Genomic DNA, 20,894 nt, shown 5'->3' with positions numbered 1-20,894 from the left:
TTTTAGCCAAGTGCAGCTATTGTAACAAGTCTTGAGTATCAATCATAGCTTATATGGTTGGATTTTATTGCTTGCATTTCTTCATTTTATGTTTCTCCTTCAGAATTTGTTATATATGATATATACCTCTTGATGTGGTCTCAACTGTCACTATTACTTTTTAATCCCGTATCGTCCTCCTCTTCCTTCGGTTTGACTCCCAATCCACCAGACCACTTAAACTGTTTGGTTGCATGTGACGGTTAACTACCTCCTTGTCAAAGCCAGTGATGTAAATAACAGTCTTATTTGTGTTAGACAGTGTTTCTCAAACCTGAATCCTGCACTTATCTCCTTAAGAAGAAATAATTATTGCATACCTTCCTTTCTGACAGAAACTATTTTTAGTACAATTTTACTTACATATGCCCAAACACAAGGCCAGGTAGAAATTCCCTATGCCTTTAGCTCTGATACAACTATAAATCAAAACAAATGGACAAGTTACATAAAACAAAACCAACAAAACTGAGTTAGCATAATTCATTTATTATGATCTGATACTATTTTGCTGAAGTTAAATCGCATATGACAACAGTTTTTAAGTTGCCTATGTTTTTCTGTGCTGTATGATACACTTCTGCCATGACTTTTTTTTTTTTTTTAACTACTGTAAAACCTTTTTGGTAGCATGCACCATTATTTCAGTTTGCTGTTACTTAGCTCCAAAGCTTCATGGTGCATTAAGGCAATTTCTGTTGTTCTTTCACTGTCCATGACCATAGAGCCTAATAGTTGGGCCAATGCAAGTCATAAACAATCAGGCAAGTCTTAATTACTTGTCTGTTGACTGGAGCTCTGCCATTTCTTCCCGCCAATATGTCTTTTGGCTTTGACAAGTTCTCTCTGTCGTGCTGATCCTGTCCTATTTGCCTCACACCTTAATTATTTCAATATCCTCTTCACTGGCTTTTCTGCCTCCAATTTTTCTACTTCAGTCTACCCTGCAGAGTACCTTTTTTTTTTTTTTTTTAAGTAGGCTCCACACCCAGCATGGAGTCCAACACAGGGCTTGAACTCACAACCCTGAGATCAAGACCTGAGCTGAGATCAAGAGTCAGATGCTTAACTGATTGAGCCACCAGGCACCCTACCCTGCAGAGTATTTTTAAACTGATCTTTATAAAACCCAAATACATTATGTAGAATCATATCATCTTGTAGTATCATTTCATCTCCTTGTCAGACCCTGCCCTGTTTCTCCCACTCATCCTCCCATCCTTCTCTCAATGTAAATACATGCTGCTACACGCTTATTCAGCAAACATATAACAACACACAAACATAGCAAGCACCACATATCCTTGCTTCTTTTTTCTTTTCTTTCTTTTTAATACTGTATGCTTTAACCCACCTTCCCTCCACCTAAGTCCTGCTGGGGCAATAGGCATAAATCAGAGCTATCCTGGGCACGCTGGGATGTGTGATCACCCTAAGCCTAAGATCACACTGAAAAGTCTTTAGATTTGAACGCTTTATTTCATTTATGGCAAATACTACATCTCTTTCTCTAATTATTCTGAGTATTTTGAGGTGTCCTATGTAGACTGTAAGGCCATGTATGCAGATACTCTGATCTCCATAGTTTCTTGCCCAATGCAGAATGTAGAGAAGAAAGTAGAGCAATTATTAAGAGCACAGACTTAGGAGTCAGAAGGAATGAGATTCAAATTCCATCTCTACCTCTTTTGCTGATGTAAACTTGGCTATTTCTGAGTTTTCCTTTTGCAAAATGGATCTTTGTACTTCCCTTACAGTAGTAGTATAAAGGTTGAAGATCATTAGGGTGAGGGGATGGGCCTTTATAAAATAATTAGTATTCAATAAATGGTAACTTTTATTACTAACGTTCTATGAGCTTAGCTGATGATTTTATGAATCAGTGTTATGTGAACCCATTCATTAATTTTCTTTTTTTCCTGGAATTCTCAATGGTTTGTAAGTTGGAGCAATAGCAGCTATAGTGATAGATTGAGAAAGGCTAATTCCACACCATAATTGTCTAGAAAAAGGAAGTAAAATGCCTTAGGGATTGCTGAGGAACAGAGAGATCGGGATGAGTCATATGGGCTCCACTTCCTCTCAACCCTGAGAACATTTCTGTATAGGAATGTGCTGGACACCATGTCCTCACAATGTATAAAATCCGAGGAGTGAGAAAGTGGCTTCTTCCTCCCTATTAGGGATGGGGCCTGAGAGGAAGTTCTGTTTCATTGTGTGAGAGCTGAAGAATATCATCAATCTAATTGTTCTGCACACAATCCCAGCTCTACACCCCATGGACTACTAATGAGATCCTTGTCTTCCTCTGGACGCCTCAGCTTTCTCATCTGAATAATGAAGGAGTTGGACCAGGTGATCTCTAACATCCCTTTAGGCTCCAACAATCTGAGTTGAGGAAAAGCTTTAAGCAAATTAGAGGGACCCTAAACAAAACAAAAATAGGGAAAAAATAGCCTTTTTCTAAGGTCTGTGTCTTTGTGTCAGTTGGACAGAAGAGAGTCGATACAGAATGTGATTTCTGACTGAAGTGCAACAAAGCATGAACCAAATGGATAGGAAAAAAAAAACCTGTTGTGTCCTAAGAATTCTCTTGGTTCTACTACAATGAAACTACTGACACATTTTTTATTTTAATCAGAAAAGTTAATTGTAAGCAATTACCACAGTTGGCTCTGAGTGATATTTTGTACTCTCCCAGATAGCCATCTATTTGGCAAACAACACAGCCATTTCAAGAATTATTGTAGAAAATTGTTGCAAGTGTCAGAAATGATGAGTCCTTAGACTCAGCCTGATTATCTCTGTCGGCATAGTTACAAAAGGGAACAGAGAAGGGGAAAAAAATGTATCCAAGATACATACTCTCTCCTGGGTCTTATGATTTATAATTGCTACCTCTGTCTATAATTCATATAAGGTAGGTTCCCCAGGATGTTGATTCACCCCATCCCGTCTTTCAGATATGGTCTCTCATTCATTTCTATTTCTTCTGCTTTACTCCAGACCCTTACAACATTTCACCCAGACCATTGCAGTAGTCTCTTAATTGTTCTGCTTTCTCCAATCCCTTGCCTTCCAGTCTACTTCCTAAAGTTCAGCACCTCCCTGCTACATAGAGAGTGATGCCAAAATTTTTTAGCCTGAACTTTAGGGGCCTCTGTCATTTCAGGATCAATCAACTTTTCCTACATCATTGCCCCCTCCTCTTTTCTATTCCTTTAAGACTGTTGTCAGTTCACACCATTCAGTGCACAAAGTCAGTACTTAAAAGAGTATTTAATTAATTAATTAATTAATTAATTAATTAATTAATTAATGTCTTTGAGTTTTTAACCCAGTATTCCCTCAACTTATTTCATCAGAGATATCTTGGGAAATGTTATTTTCATGGAGTTGTGTTCTGTATCCTTAGAGGGGCTGAGGGGTACAGATCAAAAAGGGAAGTTAATCAAGATCTATAGTCAAGGGACTAGAACTTATATTGGGACAATATCATTAAAAAAAGGAAAAGAAATAGCCAGTATTAAACAGAAAAACAGGAGGAAGTAAGTCTCTGGTCAGTAGAGAACAGCTGAACATCTTTTTTTTTTTTTAAGATTGATTGATTGATTTAGAGTGTGAGGTGGGGCTCCATGCTGAGCATGGAGACTGACCCTGAGCTCGATCTCACCTCCCCGAGATCATGAACTGACGCTCAACCGACTGAGCCACCGAGACACCGCTGGCTGAACAACTTTTGAGATCATTTATCAACCCTGAATAAATAGTGGAGTTCTAGGAAGCCAGTTATAAGGCTTTCCCAATGGCCAGAATCAGGAGTCGTATGCAGGACACAAAATCTAGATAACTAAAGGTCATTAACAGTATTAGATACTTAACCAAATAGGTAGGAGAGAGCTGAAGTGATTTTCTTTTCTTTTACACAAGTCCTGATATTTATTCGTTGCTACCGATACCTGCTACATTTTCCAGGCGATTTTCAGAATAACATAGGCTATAATCTGTCGGTATATATGGACTTTGATTTTTATTTGAGAGCTTAAGGGCAACCCCTGGAGTCAGGCTGCCTGCCCTGCCAGGCCCGCAGCTCCACCAGGGAAGCTGGCTCGCAATGGATTAATCTCATGATTCCCTGTCTGGTGCTTATCAAGAATGGAATCAGAAGTCTTATTTTGGGCATGTTAATTTTCTCTTAACTTGGGGATAAAAATTATCCTGAACTCCAGGAGAATGGCAAACTAAATCAGTGAGACAGTGGTTGTTTATATTTTAAGTACCAAAGCAACAAGCACATTACAGAATGTTTTTTAAGGACTGGTTTCCCTTCTTCTGACTGTTAACTTTGAAGCAATTAAAGCTAAGTCATCTTGTTGGCACTCCGGTACAAAGAAAAGCTAGTTACGTTGCATGGGAAATAGAAAATGAATTATGGGTTTATATCTAGACCTGTGCACATATTTCTTTATAGAATTTCCTTATTTATCTGCCCGCTAAGATACGTAAGATGTAATGTGGTTTTTTGTTTCTTCTAAAGAAATTTCTTTAAACAAGTGTCACTCTCCATTTTGGTTCCCATCCAGCCAGGATGATGGAGTTTGTCATTTTTATTTCGAGCCTTCCTCTTACCACAGGTCTTATCTTGCACTGAAACTTCTAGAAGGCTTGTCTGTTAGCAGTCATTAGCCACTGGTGTGCCCATTTCCTGTTCACTGTGGTATTTCATTCACCTTTATTTCGTTGCATCCGAGCCAAACTCAAGACAAGGGACTGTTTGGCAAGACCAGTGACTGAGGACTGAGGGCCAGCTTCCTGGATGCATCCAGCCTCCCTTCCCGTCTGGTGGTCATTTGTCCCCAGGCACCCATGTGGAACAAGGCACAGGGCTTCACCCCCCCGCCGCGCGCCCCCTACACCAAACTTTGTCCTTTTGTCTTCTTCCTAGTTGTTCTCTGTCTTTATGTGTCTCTCTCTCCCTTCCCTTTCCTTCTCCCTCTCCCTCTCTTTCCTCTCCCCACCCTCAAAGATTCTATTCCCCCTCATTGGCCACCTCACATTTTCTCTGTCATGAGATTAACGAAGGGCAGATCTACTTAGTTTGGGCACAACTAAAATTCCTGGAACACATGCTTTATTCTACAGCCTAAAATATAAGAGAACAAAAAATAATACCTCAAAAATTATTTTACTACAGTCTTACATGCATTTCAATATAGCGATCACATTGCATATTAGTCTTCTCTTATCCAAATAAAATTAACCGTAAACACCTCCTCATAGGCTTTTTTCTTCAGTCCTTTAATCATTTATGATACTTCTTTCTGGACCTTATCCAAATATCCTTCTTTCTAAAATTCTAAGATCAAAACTAGAATCAGTTCTCTGATAATCATCTGATGGAAGCATTTATACTTTCAACTCATTATGTCTCTCTTCCTCCTTTCTTTTTTTTCTTTAAATTTTTTATATATATATAGGGGTGCCTGAGTGGCTCAGTCAGTTAAGCATCCGACTTTTGATTTCAGCTCAGGTCTTGATCTCAAGGTCATGAGTTCGAGCCCCCCCAAATTATATATAAAACATATTTAGACTTGATACCAAGCCACTTTCCTATCTTTTTTTTGAGTTGTTTTTCTGGGCATATGTATGTTCTGTCTCTTCAAAGCAATGTTCAGATACTATCTGAAAGTGTCACTACTTGGAGCCTTGCTTCTTCTGACAAGAGGATATTCCTATTTTCTGGGTACTTTATAAAACTAAAAGAGTGAAATGGAAGAAGAGTAGAAAAGTGATGCCAGGGAGAAACTAAATCAAAATGGTCGAATAAGTCACATGTCTTTTTTTAGCTCTAACAATAGGTAAGAATGGGTAAGAACACCTTCAGAGACCACAGTGTCAACATGCTTGGCATTCTTTGATTTTTGCTCCCTACCTCAACTAGTTCTTATTGAACTGTCATCTATTCTATTAGTAGAAAAAGATATGCATCTCTAGAGTATTGCCGTTATGTTTGAATAGAATTAAAGAATCACGGGAAGGTGGAGATGAAAGTAATTTTAGAAGTCCCTTAATCTAATGTAACAACTAGCAAGAAATCACACCTGCCAGCTTGAGACAGAGCAAGAAGCCTTGTGCTTGAAGGAGCCCAGTCATAAAGTGAGAGGAATATGGTTTTTCCACTGGACAGACAGGGATAAAATTCCCCTATCTGCCACTTGAACAAGTTTTGTGACCCTTTTGGACTCTTGGAGATAATAATGCCGACCAGTTTGGCTTTGTGTAAGAAATGAACAAGATAACACCTACAAAGCAGCTTTCACAGGGTAGGACATGATGCATGGGAGATCTTTTTCTTTACTTCCACACACTCCCTTTGCTTCCCAAGGTATCCCAGACTTTATACTAGAGAAACTTGGACTCTCTGAAATCAGCCTCTTGATTTTTCCTCTTCTCTAAGCCAATGGAGTGCTTCTGATTCTCAACGTCTTCCGTCTTCGTCTTCTCTGATATGCCAGGCTCTCCAGCTCACTATTACTTCCTGATTATTAGGCTCTGGTATCCTCTAGTTCATAGCAGTCCCCCTCCCCCCAAAACATGTCCTGTCCAGAAATGCATTCAGTGTCCTATGGGGAGGACTCCCATTTCCTGTGGGGTTGTGTTTTGCTTAATACTGCTCTTTCTTTTATACCAGACTTATCCATGATGATTAGAAACACTCTATGACCCAGATACTCAAAGCAGTAACAAAATCTTACATCTTCTGAGTAATTTCTTCATTTAGGGGCTTTTCCTATAATCTACATAATATATTTTGAATTAGATTCTGAAATCCAATTAGAATGAAGAAACCATCTTAAATGTGGCAGGTGATCCAGTGGCCACAAAGGCTAATCTTGCTTCTAGGCCACTGGAAATTATCCCACCTTTGACATTGTTTTATCAAAATTTTCCCTGGATTTAAATAGTTGTACAGTTTCTTAAAGTCCTGGAAATATACTTTTAATATTCTAGTTATAAATTAAACTTTTGAAAAGCTTTGGTAGATAATTTGACATTTAAGAGTATTTTAAATTTTAAATTTCATGGGCCTTGATCTAAACTGAACACAAGAAGTCTTTCTCCCCTTATTTTATCAGACTGCTGTGTAAGCAAACTGTGAAGCAGACTAACTACATTCTCAGGATCCTTTCCTCGTGATTGCTGTTGTAAAGCATCGGCAAGGCCTTCAGATTTAGTTTCTCATCTATAAAACGTGCAGTTCAACTTGAAGATTTTTTGAAGTCACTTTTACATCTGAGAATCTATGATTCTGTGATTTCTTGGTTTGTTTGTTTTTTTTTAAAGATTTTATTTATTTGACAGAGAGAGAGATAGCGAGAGCAGGAACACAGCAAGGGGAGTGGGAGAGGGAGAAGCAGGCTTCCTGCTGAGCAGGGAGCCCGATGCGGGACTCGATCCCAGGACTCTGGGATCATGACCTGAGCCGAAGGCAGACGCTTAACGACTGAGCCACCCAGGCGCCCCATATGATTCTGTGATTTCTGTACCAGTCTCAAAGTTCTTATTGATACGAGACCTACATTATATTCATTTTTACACAGATTGGCCAGCTTAAACTCTGATGCAATACACCAATCTAGGGCCTGAAACATGGTGCTCTATTAAGACTGATTTATTAGATGAGTGTGGAGTCAAAGAAAACTCTGTAAAAATATTGGCTTTCAAATCTTAGCACATAATTTCAAGCTGGTGTACCCACGGCCCCAAACCTGGATGTAATTAAATGTTAAATGGTCTCATTTTAGCATGGGAGGAAATCAGCTTTCTGGTCAGAAGTAAATCTTTTTCAATTTAGTTCTAATTGGGAATTTTCCTTTGGGGGAGCTAGAATGGTTAAAGGAATAAAATACCAAATAGCAAATCTCTTCATGAATGATTACCGAGCAGAAGATAGGAAGACTCTCACTTTTTTTTTAGATTTTATTTTATTATGTTATGTTAGTCACCATACATTACATCATTAGTTTTTGATGTAATGTTCCATGATTCATTGCTTGTGTATAACACCCAGTGCTCCATGCAATATGTGCCCTCCTTAATACCCATCACTGGGCTAACCCATCCCCCCACCCCCTCCCCTCTAGAACCCTCAGTTTGTTTCTCAGAGTCCATTGTCTCTCATGGTTCATCTCCCCCTCTGATTTCCCCCCCTTCATTTTTCCTTTCCTACTATCTTCTTTTTTTTTTTTTTTTAACATATAACGTATTATTTGTTTCAGGGGTACAGGTCTGTGATTCATCAGTCTTACACAATTCACAGCGCTCACCATAGCACATACCCTCCCCAATGTCACTTTTGTTTTTAGTGGTTTGGGTGGTTTGAGAGGATACCTGCAGTGGGGGACTTGTGATCTACCATACAGCCGTAGTCACCCACGAAAAGAGGGAGAAATATGCCAATGTCATCAAGTCATGCACATTGGGTTTTATTTAAGGAAATGTCTCCTCATGTAGAAGTGATGTATTTAAAAGTGAGACGTTTTTTTTTACTTGTTTTTAAGTGATGGCTTTGATGGGTCTGTAAAGAAAAAAAAAATCATTTTCTATCCTGCAGATTTAGTAACTGCCCTTAAATGACTGATCATGTCACATTTCAGTGGAGGCAACATGGTGATTTGCTTCCATGGTGATCTACTAATGACGGCTAAAACGAATGACTCTGTATTGTCAGGGCACCTTGCAAGGCGGCCACTAATTAGTTATTTTTTCATAATCCGCTGGTGAGGAAATTACTAATATCATTACTTAACACATCCTTTGCAGTTTACACTTGCAGAGTGCTTAAAAATTCATTTGTGATTACGAGGAAATGACCATTTGTGCTATTCTTAGTAGAAAGAAGGAACAGCACCCGTGTGCACAAGGCGCCATAGTCAGGGGCCTCGAGCCTTAAGTTCTGTGCTGGCCCCTCGGCCACGTGGCCTTCAATTCTAGCTGAATAATGGAATTATTATGTGTGAGGCATTTTTAATGTATTATGCTAATCTGCAGAGAATGAAGTCAGTAAACAATAAAGTAATTCAATTATAAAACTATCCTTCCAGAAACAAAACAAAACAAAAAAACCACCACCTTTTAATTTAGTAATTTTCACTTCTAAGGCATATTCAGCAAACAGACTAGAAAATGTGAAATGTGCTCTGGCAGTTGTTTAAAAAAAAAAAAATCTAGTATAAATTAGTCCCCTGTATTTGCATTAAGGACTGTCACAAAATCCTTTCAACTTACTTTTTGGTCACTAGTGTACTCCTCAGCCAGAGCCTATCTACAGGTGGCCCCAGTGGGAGAGAGTATTTCTATACTATTATATTGATAGGTTGTGGTTAATATTTAACCTAAATTTGTAATCAGAATATAATATTTTTAATATGGTTGATAGATAGATGAGAGAGAGGTGATTTAGGAGACTATACTTCTCTCCTAACAAGGAAGATGGGAGAGGCAAAAAGTCTTCAACGAAGTTAAGATTTGCTACAGATAACTTTCACCTTAAAACTGGACAGGTGGGAATGGTAGTGATACTAGAGAAATAATACTGGGCAAGGAAGCTTTTCTTAATCACAAAAATATCAATTCTTTAAAACCTACCACGTATTTCCTACCTAAGTGCCGTAGAATGTTGAACAAGTAACCAGCTCACTCACACAATTGACAATAGGAATTATGCAAGTCCAGAATAACTCTCCTTTTGCTCAATAAACCATTTGTTTTATTCAGAGAAGCTGCTGTTTCACTTTGTCACTGGCTCCACGGTCCTTAGGTCTTACCAAAGAACAAGGAAACACCAGAGAACAGCACAACATGATTGATTGGATGCTTTAAACTAAGTCAGATAGATGTTCGAAGTAATTATGACCACTGCTGGCCAGTGATGTGGTCAAATGCCTCATCAAGAATGTCTGTGTAGGAGGTTTTCAGGGGCTGCAACTGGTTGAAAGGGGGCTATGGAAGCTCAGAGGCTTGTTCCCATGGCACTCTTCTTAAGGCTGAGTGACAACCAGTTTTCTGCTTCAGAACCTGGAGGAGCTCATAAAGATCAAACCACCCCTTGACAACTGAGTATGATTGAAATTCTGAAAACTCTGAATACTGATGAAATAGAACATAGAACTTTTATTTTTGACTTATGTAAGTATGGCAGATCTCAGACGTGCCACAATTGGAGCTGCTTTTAAGCCCAATTACAAACGTCCATTTTTCACTCACACAGGAAATCTTTTCTTTCCCAAAGAGTCACTCTGCAAATACGGATCTCTTTTCAGATCAGGAGTCCCTTGGAGATAGATTTGGCCTCATCTAAGTAAGATGAGCAGCAGAAAACATAGTGTATGAGCTGAACTAACAGAAGGGTGCTGAGTCGAGTTTTGTTCAACGAATCGTATGGCTGGCAAGGATGACATGTCAGATGTTTCATTCATTTTAAATACCTGACCATTTCCATAAATCATTGTTATAACTTTGAATGCATTATGTAGGTATAGTAACAATAGATGGTGTGTTCCAATGTGCCAGGCATGTCCGTTTGCTTCACTACATACTGTGTTTCTCATTTCGTTTTCCGAAGATGTATTTATCAGATTATTTTTTATGGCCTGATCCATATTTTAGTTTTATTCGTGTAGTCTTGTTGATTGGTGCTGTTATGCTTCTTATGCGATTGATTCTTCCTGGTACGTACACATTCAACCCATGTGAATATCATCTTAGTGTCTCTCTCTTCCTTCTTGCACATAAAGCAAAAAGAATCTTCTTTTTTTAAATGCATTTGTCAATGTAGTACAGGAAGAAAAAAATGCACAGGATGCATTTGGGGCTGTTTAGCATAAAAACTCCATCTGAAACAGCTGTATTATATAACATAATGTGTTGTATTTCAGGATATTTAAGGTTGAGTTTCTTTCCTGTGTGAATGCTATACTATTTTCTTTTCTCCCCTGACTTCCCCCTCCCCCTGTTTAACAGCAGACAAACCCAGGGAGCACTGAATGAATCCGATGATCCCGAAACAGGCTGTCTAACTGATAACAAGCCAACTTCTCGACACTTCTATCCTGTCGCCTTGCTGCTTGTCAGCTCACACCTGCTAGTTGTGTGGCTTATTTTAAGTCTTGCATTACTATTAGCCAAATACCAATAAGTTTTATGTTGTATTCCTTTCTTTTCTACAAATGACAATGGACTTTAAATTACGGGGTGGGGGTGGGGGCGATGCTGTAATATTTCTACATTTTCAGACTCACAGAATTTAAAAAAAAAAACAAATGTTTGAATTGTGTTTTGTTTGTTTTTCCTGAAATCTACAAAAAGAAGTACTATGCATTAAGGGAATTATTTTGCTCTTTTGTTCATGGAAAAGTGTTTCCCACTGTTAACTAGCTCAAAAGAATTTTTGAATTACTGTCTTTGGAATAAGACAAAGAACAGAATCCTGAAAGCTTGAAGTTCTGCACCTCCCGTTTCTCTTCCCATTCAATTTATCAAAAACAATTAAGAATGAATTGGCACAATGCACTGAAACCCTGAGACAAGTCTTAGAGATGTGGGAGGTTCCAGACTTTATTTCCACTGTGCTAATATCATTGTTGCCGTCGGCTGATAGAACCTTCTGTTTGATTCCTTAACCTGTGAGTTATGTTAGTTCTTGGCTTCAGTTGACCCTTTTCTGTCGAGTAATTTTATGGAGAGAATGGCTATTTATGTTTTGTAATTAAATTAACCTGTTTGTAACTATTGTTTGGGTTGATTTGGCTCTCAGAATGCTTTTCTGTTCTTTTTAACAAAGTCTTGTTTGTGTCTTATGCGCCATTTTCAGCACCTGTGACTTTTGTACTGTCTGCACAAGCCCCCTTCCTTTATAAAGCGGAGACTTGGACCAGGCTGTTCGGAAAGCCATTCTTCTCTTCGTTGCACAGCTAAAATAATGAAGTAAAATAGAGATGAAATTTTCCTTTAAAAATCTATAGGGCCAGACTTAATCAATTAAATGCCTTATTCCTAGAACCTGCATCCTTAGGGCTACATGTAGATTTTAATGTGTTTTAAAAGAGACTGAGAAGTTAATTTGTGGCAAAGTTATAAAAAAAAAGGCAGATATATTTATGAAACTAAAGTGAAGCTGTATTGTGGAGCAGATTATATTTAAAGAGTTTATTAAACCTTAAATATCTGTTAAGAGCAAAGAGACTTGAATCATCTCTTTCCGAGGGCAATAACGGTATTGGGCCTGGCCTAGGATTTAATTTTGTAAGATGTATCATCATTTGTGGAAAAAAAAAAAATGTAGAGTTGAATCTTTGTTATTTTTACTTGGACTGTTGCTGCAACTCTGCATTGAACAAATAAAGCATATTTATTTATTCTGTGTTTCATGAAGTTGTGCTTTTTCCCCTTTCACCAGAGAAGGATGCCGCATAGAGAATGTACTGAAGAATGTCAAATGCAGAAAGTATGCTTTCAACATGCTACAGCTGATGGCTTTCCCCAAGCAGTATCGACCTCCAGAGGGGACTTATGGAAAAGCTGACACCTAACTTTACCAACATGTAAATAAGCAGGAACACAAACACGCTGCAGTCGGATAATCTCCACCCTTTTAACTTTTTTATTGTCACGAATTTGTGGAGGGAGGTGATCAGGGATGTTTGCCAAATCTAGGCATTACTTGGATTAGGTATTAGCATATTACTCTGAATGAAATCCGTTAAAAAAATCTGAAGTAACATCGTGTTTCTAGGTCTCCGCTTCAGCGCGTTGCCCCTCACTGGCTGTGTTCAGCTCAAAATGGGTGCATTTCGTTCATGGAGTCCTTCAGCCGGAGGCATTCTGAGGAAATGTAGGCTGTCACAGGAGGAAGACAGGTGACTCAGAGAGGGGCGCTCGACCTCCAAAGGGAAGACAAAAGAGGGGACAGGGGAGGGAGACTCAGACATGTTATTTCACAGCCGTACTCACGTGTAACCTTAAAGCCCATGTGTGGGATTCAGAAAATATTTTTCCAGTGAATTAAAATTCAGTAGCATCAATGCACGATCTTGACTGTGGAAGCTGGTTGCCGGTGTGCTTGTAAAGACTTGGGTCCTCCAGGCCAGACAAGACCAGTCCTCCCGAACAGGTAGATGACAGTGTTAGCAACACGGAGAAGAGACTTTTCCATAACGTGGTATCTTTTCAAAACTCTGACTCGTGCCGTGTGGCCCCATGACAGAAGTGGTGATAGAGAAAGTTGAATAGAATAGTAGGAAAAAACACTGGAGGAACAGCAACTGCAAGGAAATGAAAGCTGATCAGCCTGCTGATGTCAAACCTAAAAATCCCCAACAGCCTGAACTTTATGTAGCCAAGTTCATAAAAGTCAATTAACTATCTTTGTGATGTTTTCCAATAGTCCTCTTGCTACAGAATATAGATGGTGGAAGTATGCATTGTCTGGCATAGATTACTATGTGTGAATAAACATTTTAAGACCTATGCAACCGTAACTAGTGATAAACTGAAACAATTATTTCTGTTAACCTGAATTTGAAATTTATTCTCAGGGAAATCGCACCATAGGTTTTCCAGAATTCCAAATTAGAAATTGCTTTAGAGATCATCTTGTATAAGGTCATTATAAATAGGTAAATTAAAGCACAAGGAAGATATGCACCCCAATCATCCAGCTAGATAATTTTAGAACCATGATTAAAATCTCTTCTTACCTTCCTAACCTGTGGCTTGTCTAGTCTCCAAATTGCCATGCTAAAAATACATGAAAATTGTGGGAGAATGCTAGTTCGTTAAATAGAAATTGGCATTTATTGCCAGAACTGAACCTTGGAGTATAATGGTCTGAATAAATGAAACCTGTTTTCTCCAGATGTTAAGAGTTTATTCTTTTTCCTCACTCATTGGAAGAGTATGCTAGCCAGAGCATAAATCTCCCCTTGGAAATGCTGGAGGGCTGTTACATAGACATCTCCTGGCTGTGACCACATTCAGTGGATGATATTATGAGGCTTTCCAAGCTAGCATGACAGCTTCTTGGCTAAGATGTGTGTTGAACTAAGGACTCCAAACAGATCTCTAGGTTCATGTTGGGTTTTTCAGATTACTACAAATTTTAGATAACTGCTTGGGGCTTTTAATACTAGAATTCTCAATCCATTATTTTAGCTACTGACTTGTGGGCATTATATTTGAGGCCATCGACAAACAGTTTACAGGTTTTTTAATAAAAAGATGCAGTGTACTATAGATCTATTTACAGACAAAGTTTTGTGGTGTTCTCCCTTTTATGCTTCCTTCTCCATTTCAGTGATTAAATATAATTTTTGAATGTTCAATTTTATTTGAAAATGGTAGGATTTGTGGTTATTTCCATGATCCCATTGGATTTAAGTTAAAGAGGTTTGGGATGACAGAGATTCTTGAGTAACAATGAAGCCTCATTCAGTATATCAAAGAGTGGTCCGTGTTCCAAGAGACCTTAAATGAAAATGTATCATCCTGTAAATACTGTTACAAACAGTCATTTTTGTTTATATTTTTAAAAATGAAAACTCTTGACTCAAATACTGAAAAAATACTTATTTACTAGAAAACCAATAAGTAGGGTCTTCTATTTGGGGAAGATATCCCAAAGATTTTTTTTTTCTTTTTAGTAAGTACTGATAGAGAAGTCTCAAAGGCTAGAGCTTACTGTAATACAAATGCATAGAAGTTTTCTTTTATTATTAGCAGAGTCATCTGCCTTTCCGTATACAAAGCCTGTATATCTGTGCATACTGTTAGACGTGGATTTAACCAAGAAAATTCATGTTTCATACCAACAGCAATACTGCTCCTTTCCTGAGAGCTATTCCAAGTACTGTTGGAAATCCACCTATTTCTTAAGTTATTACAGTTTTTTAAATCAAAAAGCAAATGTTAAAAAGTTTTAAAATCTCCTTTGTACAAACACAGCCTCGTCATGCTTTCCTCTCTCTCTTTTTTTATTTAAAATATACACCAGCAGGCCTATTTCAAGGTATCAGATTGAGCCAGAAACTGAACCAAGAAAATGACATTTCCAAACAATATAAAAATTTTTTTGGCTAAAAATATGTTTCCCCTCTAATGTTACCAAATGCAGAAATCAGTTCTGTATAGCTGTTTGCAGAGTTCTATAGAAAACATATTTAAAAACAAGGGAAGGTGAAATCTTGATTATGTTTGACCCAGTGGCAAAAGACCCAGAGCCTGAAAATGTTCCATGAAACAGCTGAACATAAAAGTTTCAAATATTTGGTTGAAGCAGACCCACATCTGGATGCATTTATTAATTTCTCGTGTGTTTTTTTTTTTCCTTTGTAAATATTGTCTTGGATTTTGTTTATATCCTGCCAAAACAATCCTTGGGTGTTCAGTCAGTCCCGTAATCCAGTGAGTCAGAGCCAGCATTTGATCCTGCTGACAAATTGTGCTAAGATGACCAACCAACTAATTAGAGCAGTATACCATGTGACTAACCTCCAGTTCTCACTTTATAAGACAAATCCTTGTTCTTGTTGTTCTTGTTGTTGTTTCTGAAAAACTGTGAAGTCTGTATGGAGTAATGCTTTCCTTCCCAACAAATCAAGCCCTTCCTTATGTAAAGTATGATACATGCCAAGGAGAAAGGATACCATGGTGTGCAAGAACTGACTCATGCAGACTCATGAGAGCTGATCATTAAATTTTCAGGAATTTTGTAAGCCAGTTGTTAAATACACCATCATGAAGTACGAAGTTATCAAAAGCAATTGAATGAATTTTATTAAAAACAAATATAATAATCAAAACTTACCACCTCCTAATTATGTTCCTTCATTTTACTCTTTACCTGTGATTATTTATGTCCACTGTCTCTGCACAGTGGAAACACTATATCATCATGTGCTACTGTGCATCTCTTCCTGACTCCACATCCAGGAACACCACGTGGGTAGCTTGAAATTGACTACAGTGGGAGTATTTACATGCAGAAATTACCCAGTGCTGCAAACTGGGACTTTTAATTCCTGGAAAGCTAGTTGTTAAACATTTACCAGCACACAACTGAATGCTACCATCACTTTTTTCTCCAGCAAATAATAAATAATTGGAAGCATTATAAAATTATTAATATGGTATTAAGTGCAATCAGGCATCTTCAGATGACCACAATTCTGGATTTCCCCTTTCTAAAGACACCTATTAGACTCTAAGTAATATTTGGTATTTATATGTTATTCATAATTAAATTATATAATCATACAGATGCATTTAAAAATGTATCTCTCCTGATGTTCTGCAAGGGAAATCTTAACAGTGCAGCCTTAGTGTAAGCAATAACAACTGTGGGCTAGATTCAGAGAAATGTTAGCCTAATTAGAGTATCACTGAAAATGTGCTTCAGTACAAATTTTTAAGTTTATAATTTTAGCATTTGCTAAAAGCAGAAAAAACAGTAACATATCACTGTGTCCAGATTCTAATAAGTATAGTTCAGTTGAAACCCACACGGTTAGATTAAGCAAATTAAACTCTGGCAGTATGTTAAAACACCACAGACATTTTAGATGTTTGATTTCCAAACAGGATGGCATATCAGTTGTCTAATTCAATATGCAAGGGCACCTTTTTGTAATCTTTAGGAAATAGATTAACGTTTATCACAGATTTAAGAAACTGGCCTGAGAAAAACTGTGATCAGCAGTTACGGAGGGAAGCAAGTGTGTTGAACACAAAGCATCCCTAATAGCTGAAGGCTTTACAAATTATGCACCACTGAAGAGAATGATTTGCTGAGAGTTGTGTGGTTGATCAACAATTTTAGTGTGAACTGACATTCATTTAGCTCAGCTGCAGTCTGCAGAAGCTTTGCTTTTTTCCCCATATTTATATTTTATTGCTTTGCAAAGAAAGTCCCAATATATTATATCCTTTGTTTCTTTGGCAGTTTTAAGTTAGAACTTTCTACCCAAACAGATGCTACCGATAGCAAAACTGTCTTTAAGAACAGGAAAATAAAATCAATGTTTAGATAAAATATTGTGGGCCAATTAGGTATAAAGTTAGGGTATGGAAATTTGGATTTTTACTTTCTGAGTCATGGTGCACATTCATCAGTCTTTGAATTTTATTTCTAAGCAAGTAAGAGAGTCTAAAGCATTTCTGATGTCAAAGAAACAAAGCCTATCTGACTACTAGTAACAAGGAGGTAGGAAAAAAAATTGTAAGGTAATATTAGCCAAAAAAATAAATTGTACGTGCAATTAGCTGTCCTCAGCTTGAATATCATAGATTATGTGAACATTTAAAATTATCAATCAAAAAAGGAAAGCATGGCTCACAATGAAGTATACTACCCAGAGTGAATATCAGGAGAGAGAAGACCTAACACAAGCAATGTTGCCTGATAAGACAGATCTTGTTTATCTGTAATAAATCGAGTTCGTTAAGATGATGTTGCACTTTCCTACTCATAGCATGAATATATTCACGAGCTTCCTAAAATCATTGAAATCACTCTACGGTCACAAAAGGGCATAATCCCACAGTCCATCTTTAATGATCACTTGGTACAGTTTCATTGTCTAGCAGGCAATACTGACTCACATATTGGCGAGATTGCTTTCTCATCTATATAGGTCCTGAGATGCTTATATATCACTGTCCATATTTAAAAAATATTTCATGTCAAAGGACTTTAAAAGTTTTCATAGGCAGGCTCCACAGGTGTGTAAGTGGAGAGACACTCCCATTTTCCTGCACAAGTGTGTTCTTTGTACACATATACTTCTCGTGTGAATATTTTATTATTTTGTTTAACCTAACATCTAATTTTCAGATTCTTGTGGTACCTATCTGAAATGTTGGCATTTGTTTTCTTTTTATGTTAAGTATATATTCTAGATGAGCCAATAATGTGTATTCCTAGGAAATGGGGCACAGATAGGTTAGATCATGTTATACTGGCATTTGAAGAAATATCATTTTATTTTGTTGTTCCGTGTAAACCATATTCATTGTACATTGTGTGTATATTTTTGTTTCAATAAATGTGATTTTTATTTTTTATGTTTCTGTCTTTTTCTCCCTATCACACGTTTTTTTTTTTTTTTTTTTTCGTTTCCATCAGTGTAGCAATGTCTAAAAGTTAATTGAAATAGCAGAAGGGTATCCTAAACAATGGTTCAAAGAGAATAGACTAGTTTTCTGCTAGACCATAATTACAGTGCAAATTTTACATCGATTCTAGGTTAGTCTCATATTCACTAGCAGAATGCATCTTTAAGGGTTGCCATTCTGTAGGAATAAGATCAACCACAATTTAGAAAAGAGTTCAAGAACCAGATGTCAATGCTTCAACCCTGGGCAAATCACTGATCTTTGTAGCCCAGATGCTGGTAGAGTCACTTGAGCACATGAACTAACTTCTCCTTACAGGCTAGTTGGATCTGATCATTCATAACTCATTATAGTAGCTGATACTAGAACGCACATTCCAAAGTTGTAATTATATCTTGTTGCCAAAAAATTAACCAAATGAGGCCCCTGCTTGCATGTAAAGAAAGGATGGAGTTTTGCCATCTGGAGCATTTCAATAACATTGTTGATCCTGCAGCAAGAAACATTCCTCTTCTGTAATGTCATCATCATTAATATATGTTTGTACTAACATGTTGTTCTACATCTGAGCAGGAACAATCTGTAGGTAGCCCCATGGTGGGACAATGCATAATGAATTAGGGCAAAATGCTGCCTGCCGTCAAACCAGAAGACAGCCTCAGTGAAGCAGGAGTGCTCTGCTGCCTTAAAGTTCCACGCAAAGGTACCTTGACTGTTGTAAGTGACATTCCCACTCAAAGTCACAACACAACGAAAGACTCAGAAAATGTGCTCCAGGGCCGTATTTTGGTATCTCCAGAAGGTAGAATCAGGAGGATGGGTGGATGTAGTTGAAGCATATCATGCCATGCACCCATTCTAAGCAAAAGTAGCCACATGGCATGATTCTGTGGGTCGCTATGGCAACAAACACTGAGTTCTCTGTTCTCTCAGTGGTCCTGATGAATAAAGGTGACTTAAGAACCAGTTTTCTGAATAAATATTAAGTGAAAAGGGAGACGATCGTGAAAGCGGATTGGGGTAGAATGCCAGGAATGTGGTGCTCAAGTGTCAAGAGCTCCCTTCCACTTCCTAATCCATATGACTTAGTCTCTAGAGCCCTAATCCATATGACTTAGTCTCTAGAGCCCTAATCCATATGATTTAGTCTCTAGAGCCCTAATCCATATGACTTAGTCTCTAGAGCCCTAATCCATATGACTTAGTCTCTAGAGCCCTAATCCATATGACTTTGTCTGTAGTTTCAGAATTTAGTGACAGCAAGGGTGATAATGATCTGTTTTTCACTTAGTATGGTGGCTTCTCAGTTTTTAAACCAATTGACCATAAGCCACCACCTCCTTCATGCTGGTTCACCTCCTCCGACCTTGAGTGCGGTCTCTTAACACTGTCATTCAGTTCTGAACATTCTTTAGTCTCAATTACTCCTTCTGCTTCCCTTGCCTGCTCCTTCCATTTAGGAAGTCCAGTCCAAAAGTCTAGACTCAATATTCATCTTTGCTCATTTGATATGCTCTCCTTCGAGGTCTTTAACTGTTATTTCTAAGGAGAAAACCCCAGCACAGGCTAAAGAATGTGGGCTTTTAAGTCACAGTGTCTGGATGCAGATCTTGGCTTCCCCAATTAGATGCAGACGTATGTCAAGTTCCTCTATGGCTTCACATTCTGATCTGTAAAAGAGGGGTGTAGTAGGACTTACTTAGTATTTCTTGGTGAAAAGGAGGTGCGAAAGTGTAGGTCTAGCCCTTTGCCCTGTGCCCAGCACCCATTCCCTCCCTAGTTTAGTCCCCCGAAGCCCAATCATCTGCAACTAAAGGGCTGGCTGACTAAAACTCCATGTTCTCAGGACACTTACCATGACAGTTCAGGATATATGGGTTCTGCCCATGAGACCTCTGGCACCATATTTGGAAAGCAGAAGGAAGACAGCCAGGAGGGAGGCGGTGACTTACCGCTTCTGCACCGGTGTGGGCAGACAGGCGTTTTGCAGGAGCAGCTGTTGGACTCCCATATCTACTGCCAGTTCCCCAGCTTGCTAGTAGGTGTGGCTGTGATCTCCACAGTGGTCACAGCAGAGCATTTTCCAGGCCTGTGGGTGGCAATAGTAATTCCTGACAGCCGGACCAGAGGTGCTTGAAGCCAGAAGATTGACGAGGGTCCACTTCAGACGTGAAGTTCCTCCAGTCATTCCCATGATTAAAGAAACATCAAATTCCTCGTATTACACATATTCAATTTTCCTCTGAGAGAAATAACTGGACTGGATTCTCTTCCCGCACTAAACCCTGACTGGTGATACCCTCAGTCTATAGGACATACTCAATACATTTCTTTCCAAGAGTTGTTTGCTGATTAACTTATTTACCTTTGATTTTTCAGCTGGACTCTGGCGCCACCTTTTCCAGTATCATCTGGCCATTTTTGAATATATCTGTTTGAGGGTGTTCATACTTTCATTGCCCTCCTCCCAGTTCACACACAGCCGTCCCAGCTTTCCTGTCCATTCATGTGTCTGTCCCCCAGTCACACAGGTTTACAAGCTCCAATCAGCTTTAACTCGTCCATCTCCGTCAATAGATCAACATTCCATTTGTCACTAGGTCTATACATTTCACCACTGCATCACCTCCTATCTGTTACTTCCCTTTCTTCTGGCCACAGCTACTTCTTTCATACACAGCCTTTGT

General features: G+C 38.4%; 1 protein-coding gene across 5 annotated transcripts in view; it reads left to right on the top strand.

Annotated features, from left to right (window-relative positions):
• INPP4B (inositol polyphosphate-4-phosphatase type II B) overlaps positions 1-20,894 on the top strand; it is an 824,845-nt gene that overhangs the window by 787,624 nt on the left and 16,327 nt on the right. For 4 of the 5 annotated variants that reach the window (XM_064585100.1, XM_064585099.1, XM_064585101.1 and 1 more), the window contains one exon: positions 12,497-18,156. The exons of the other annotated variant lie outside the window; for it this stretch is intronic. In XM_064585100.1, coding sequence (XP_064441170.1) covers positions 12,497-12,629 — 133 coding nt within the window. In that variant the 3' untranslated portion in view covers positions 12,630-18,156. Of the gene's footprint in view, positions 1-12,496; positions 18,157-20,894 lie in introns of those variants that run through there. 5 annotated transcript variants of the gene reach the window in all.

The sequence above is a fragment of the Mirounga angustirostris genome, unplaced genomic scaffold (assembly GCF_029215605.1).
Source record: "Mirounga angustirostris isolate CCGP_5_RB_7025 unplaced genomic scaffold, mMirAng1.0.hap1 SCAF_2, whole genome shotgun sequence".
In the NCBI taxonomy this organism is placed as follows: Eukaryota; Metazoa; Chordata; class Mammalia; order Carnivora; family Phocidae; genus Mirounga; species Mirounga angustirostris.
This window is presented reverse-complemented; position numbering and strand designations above follow the sequence as displayed.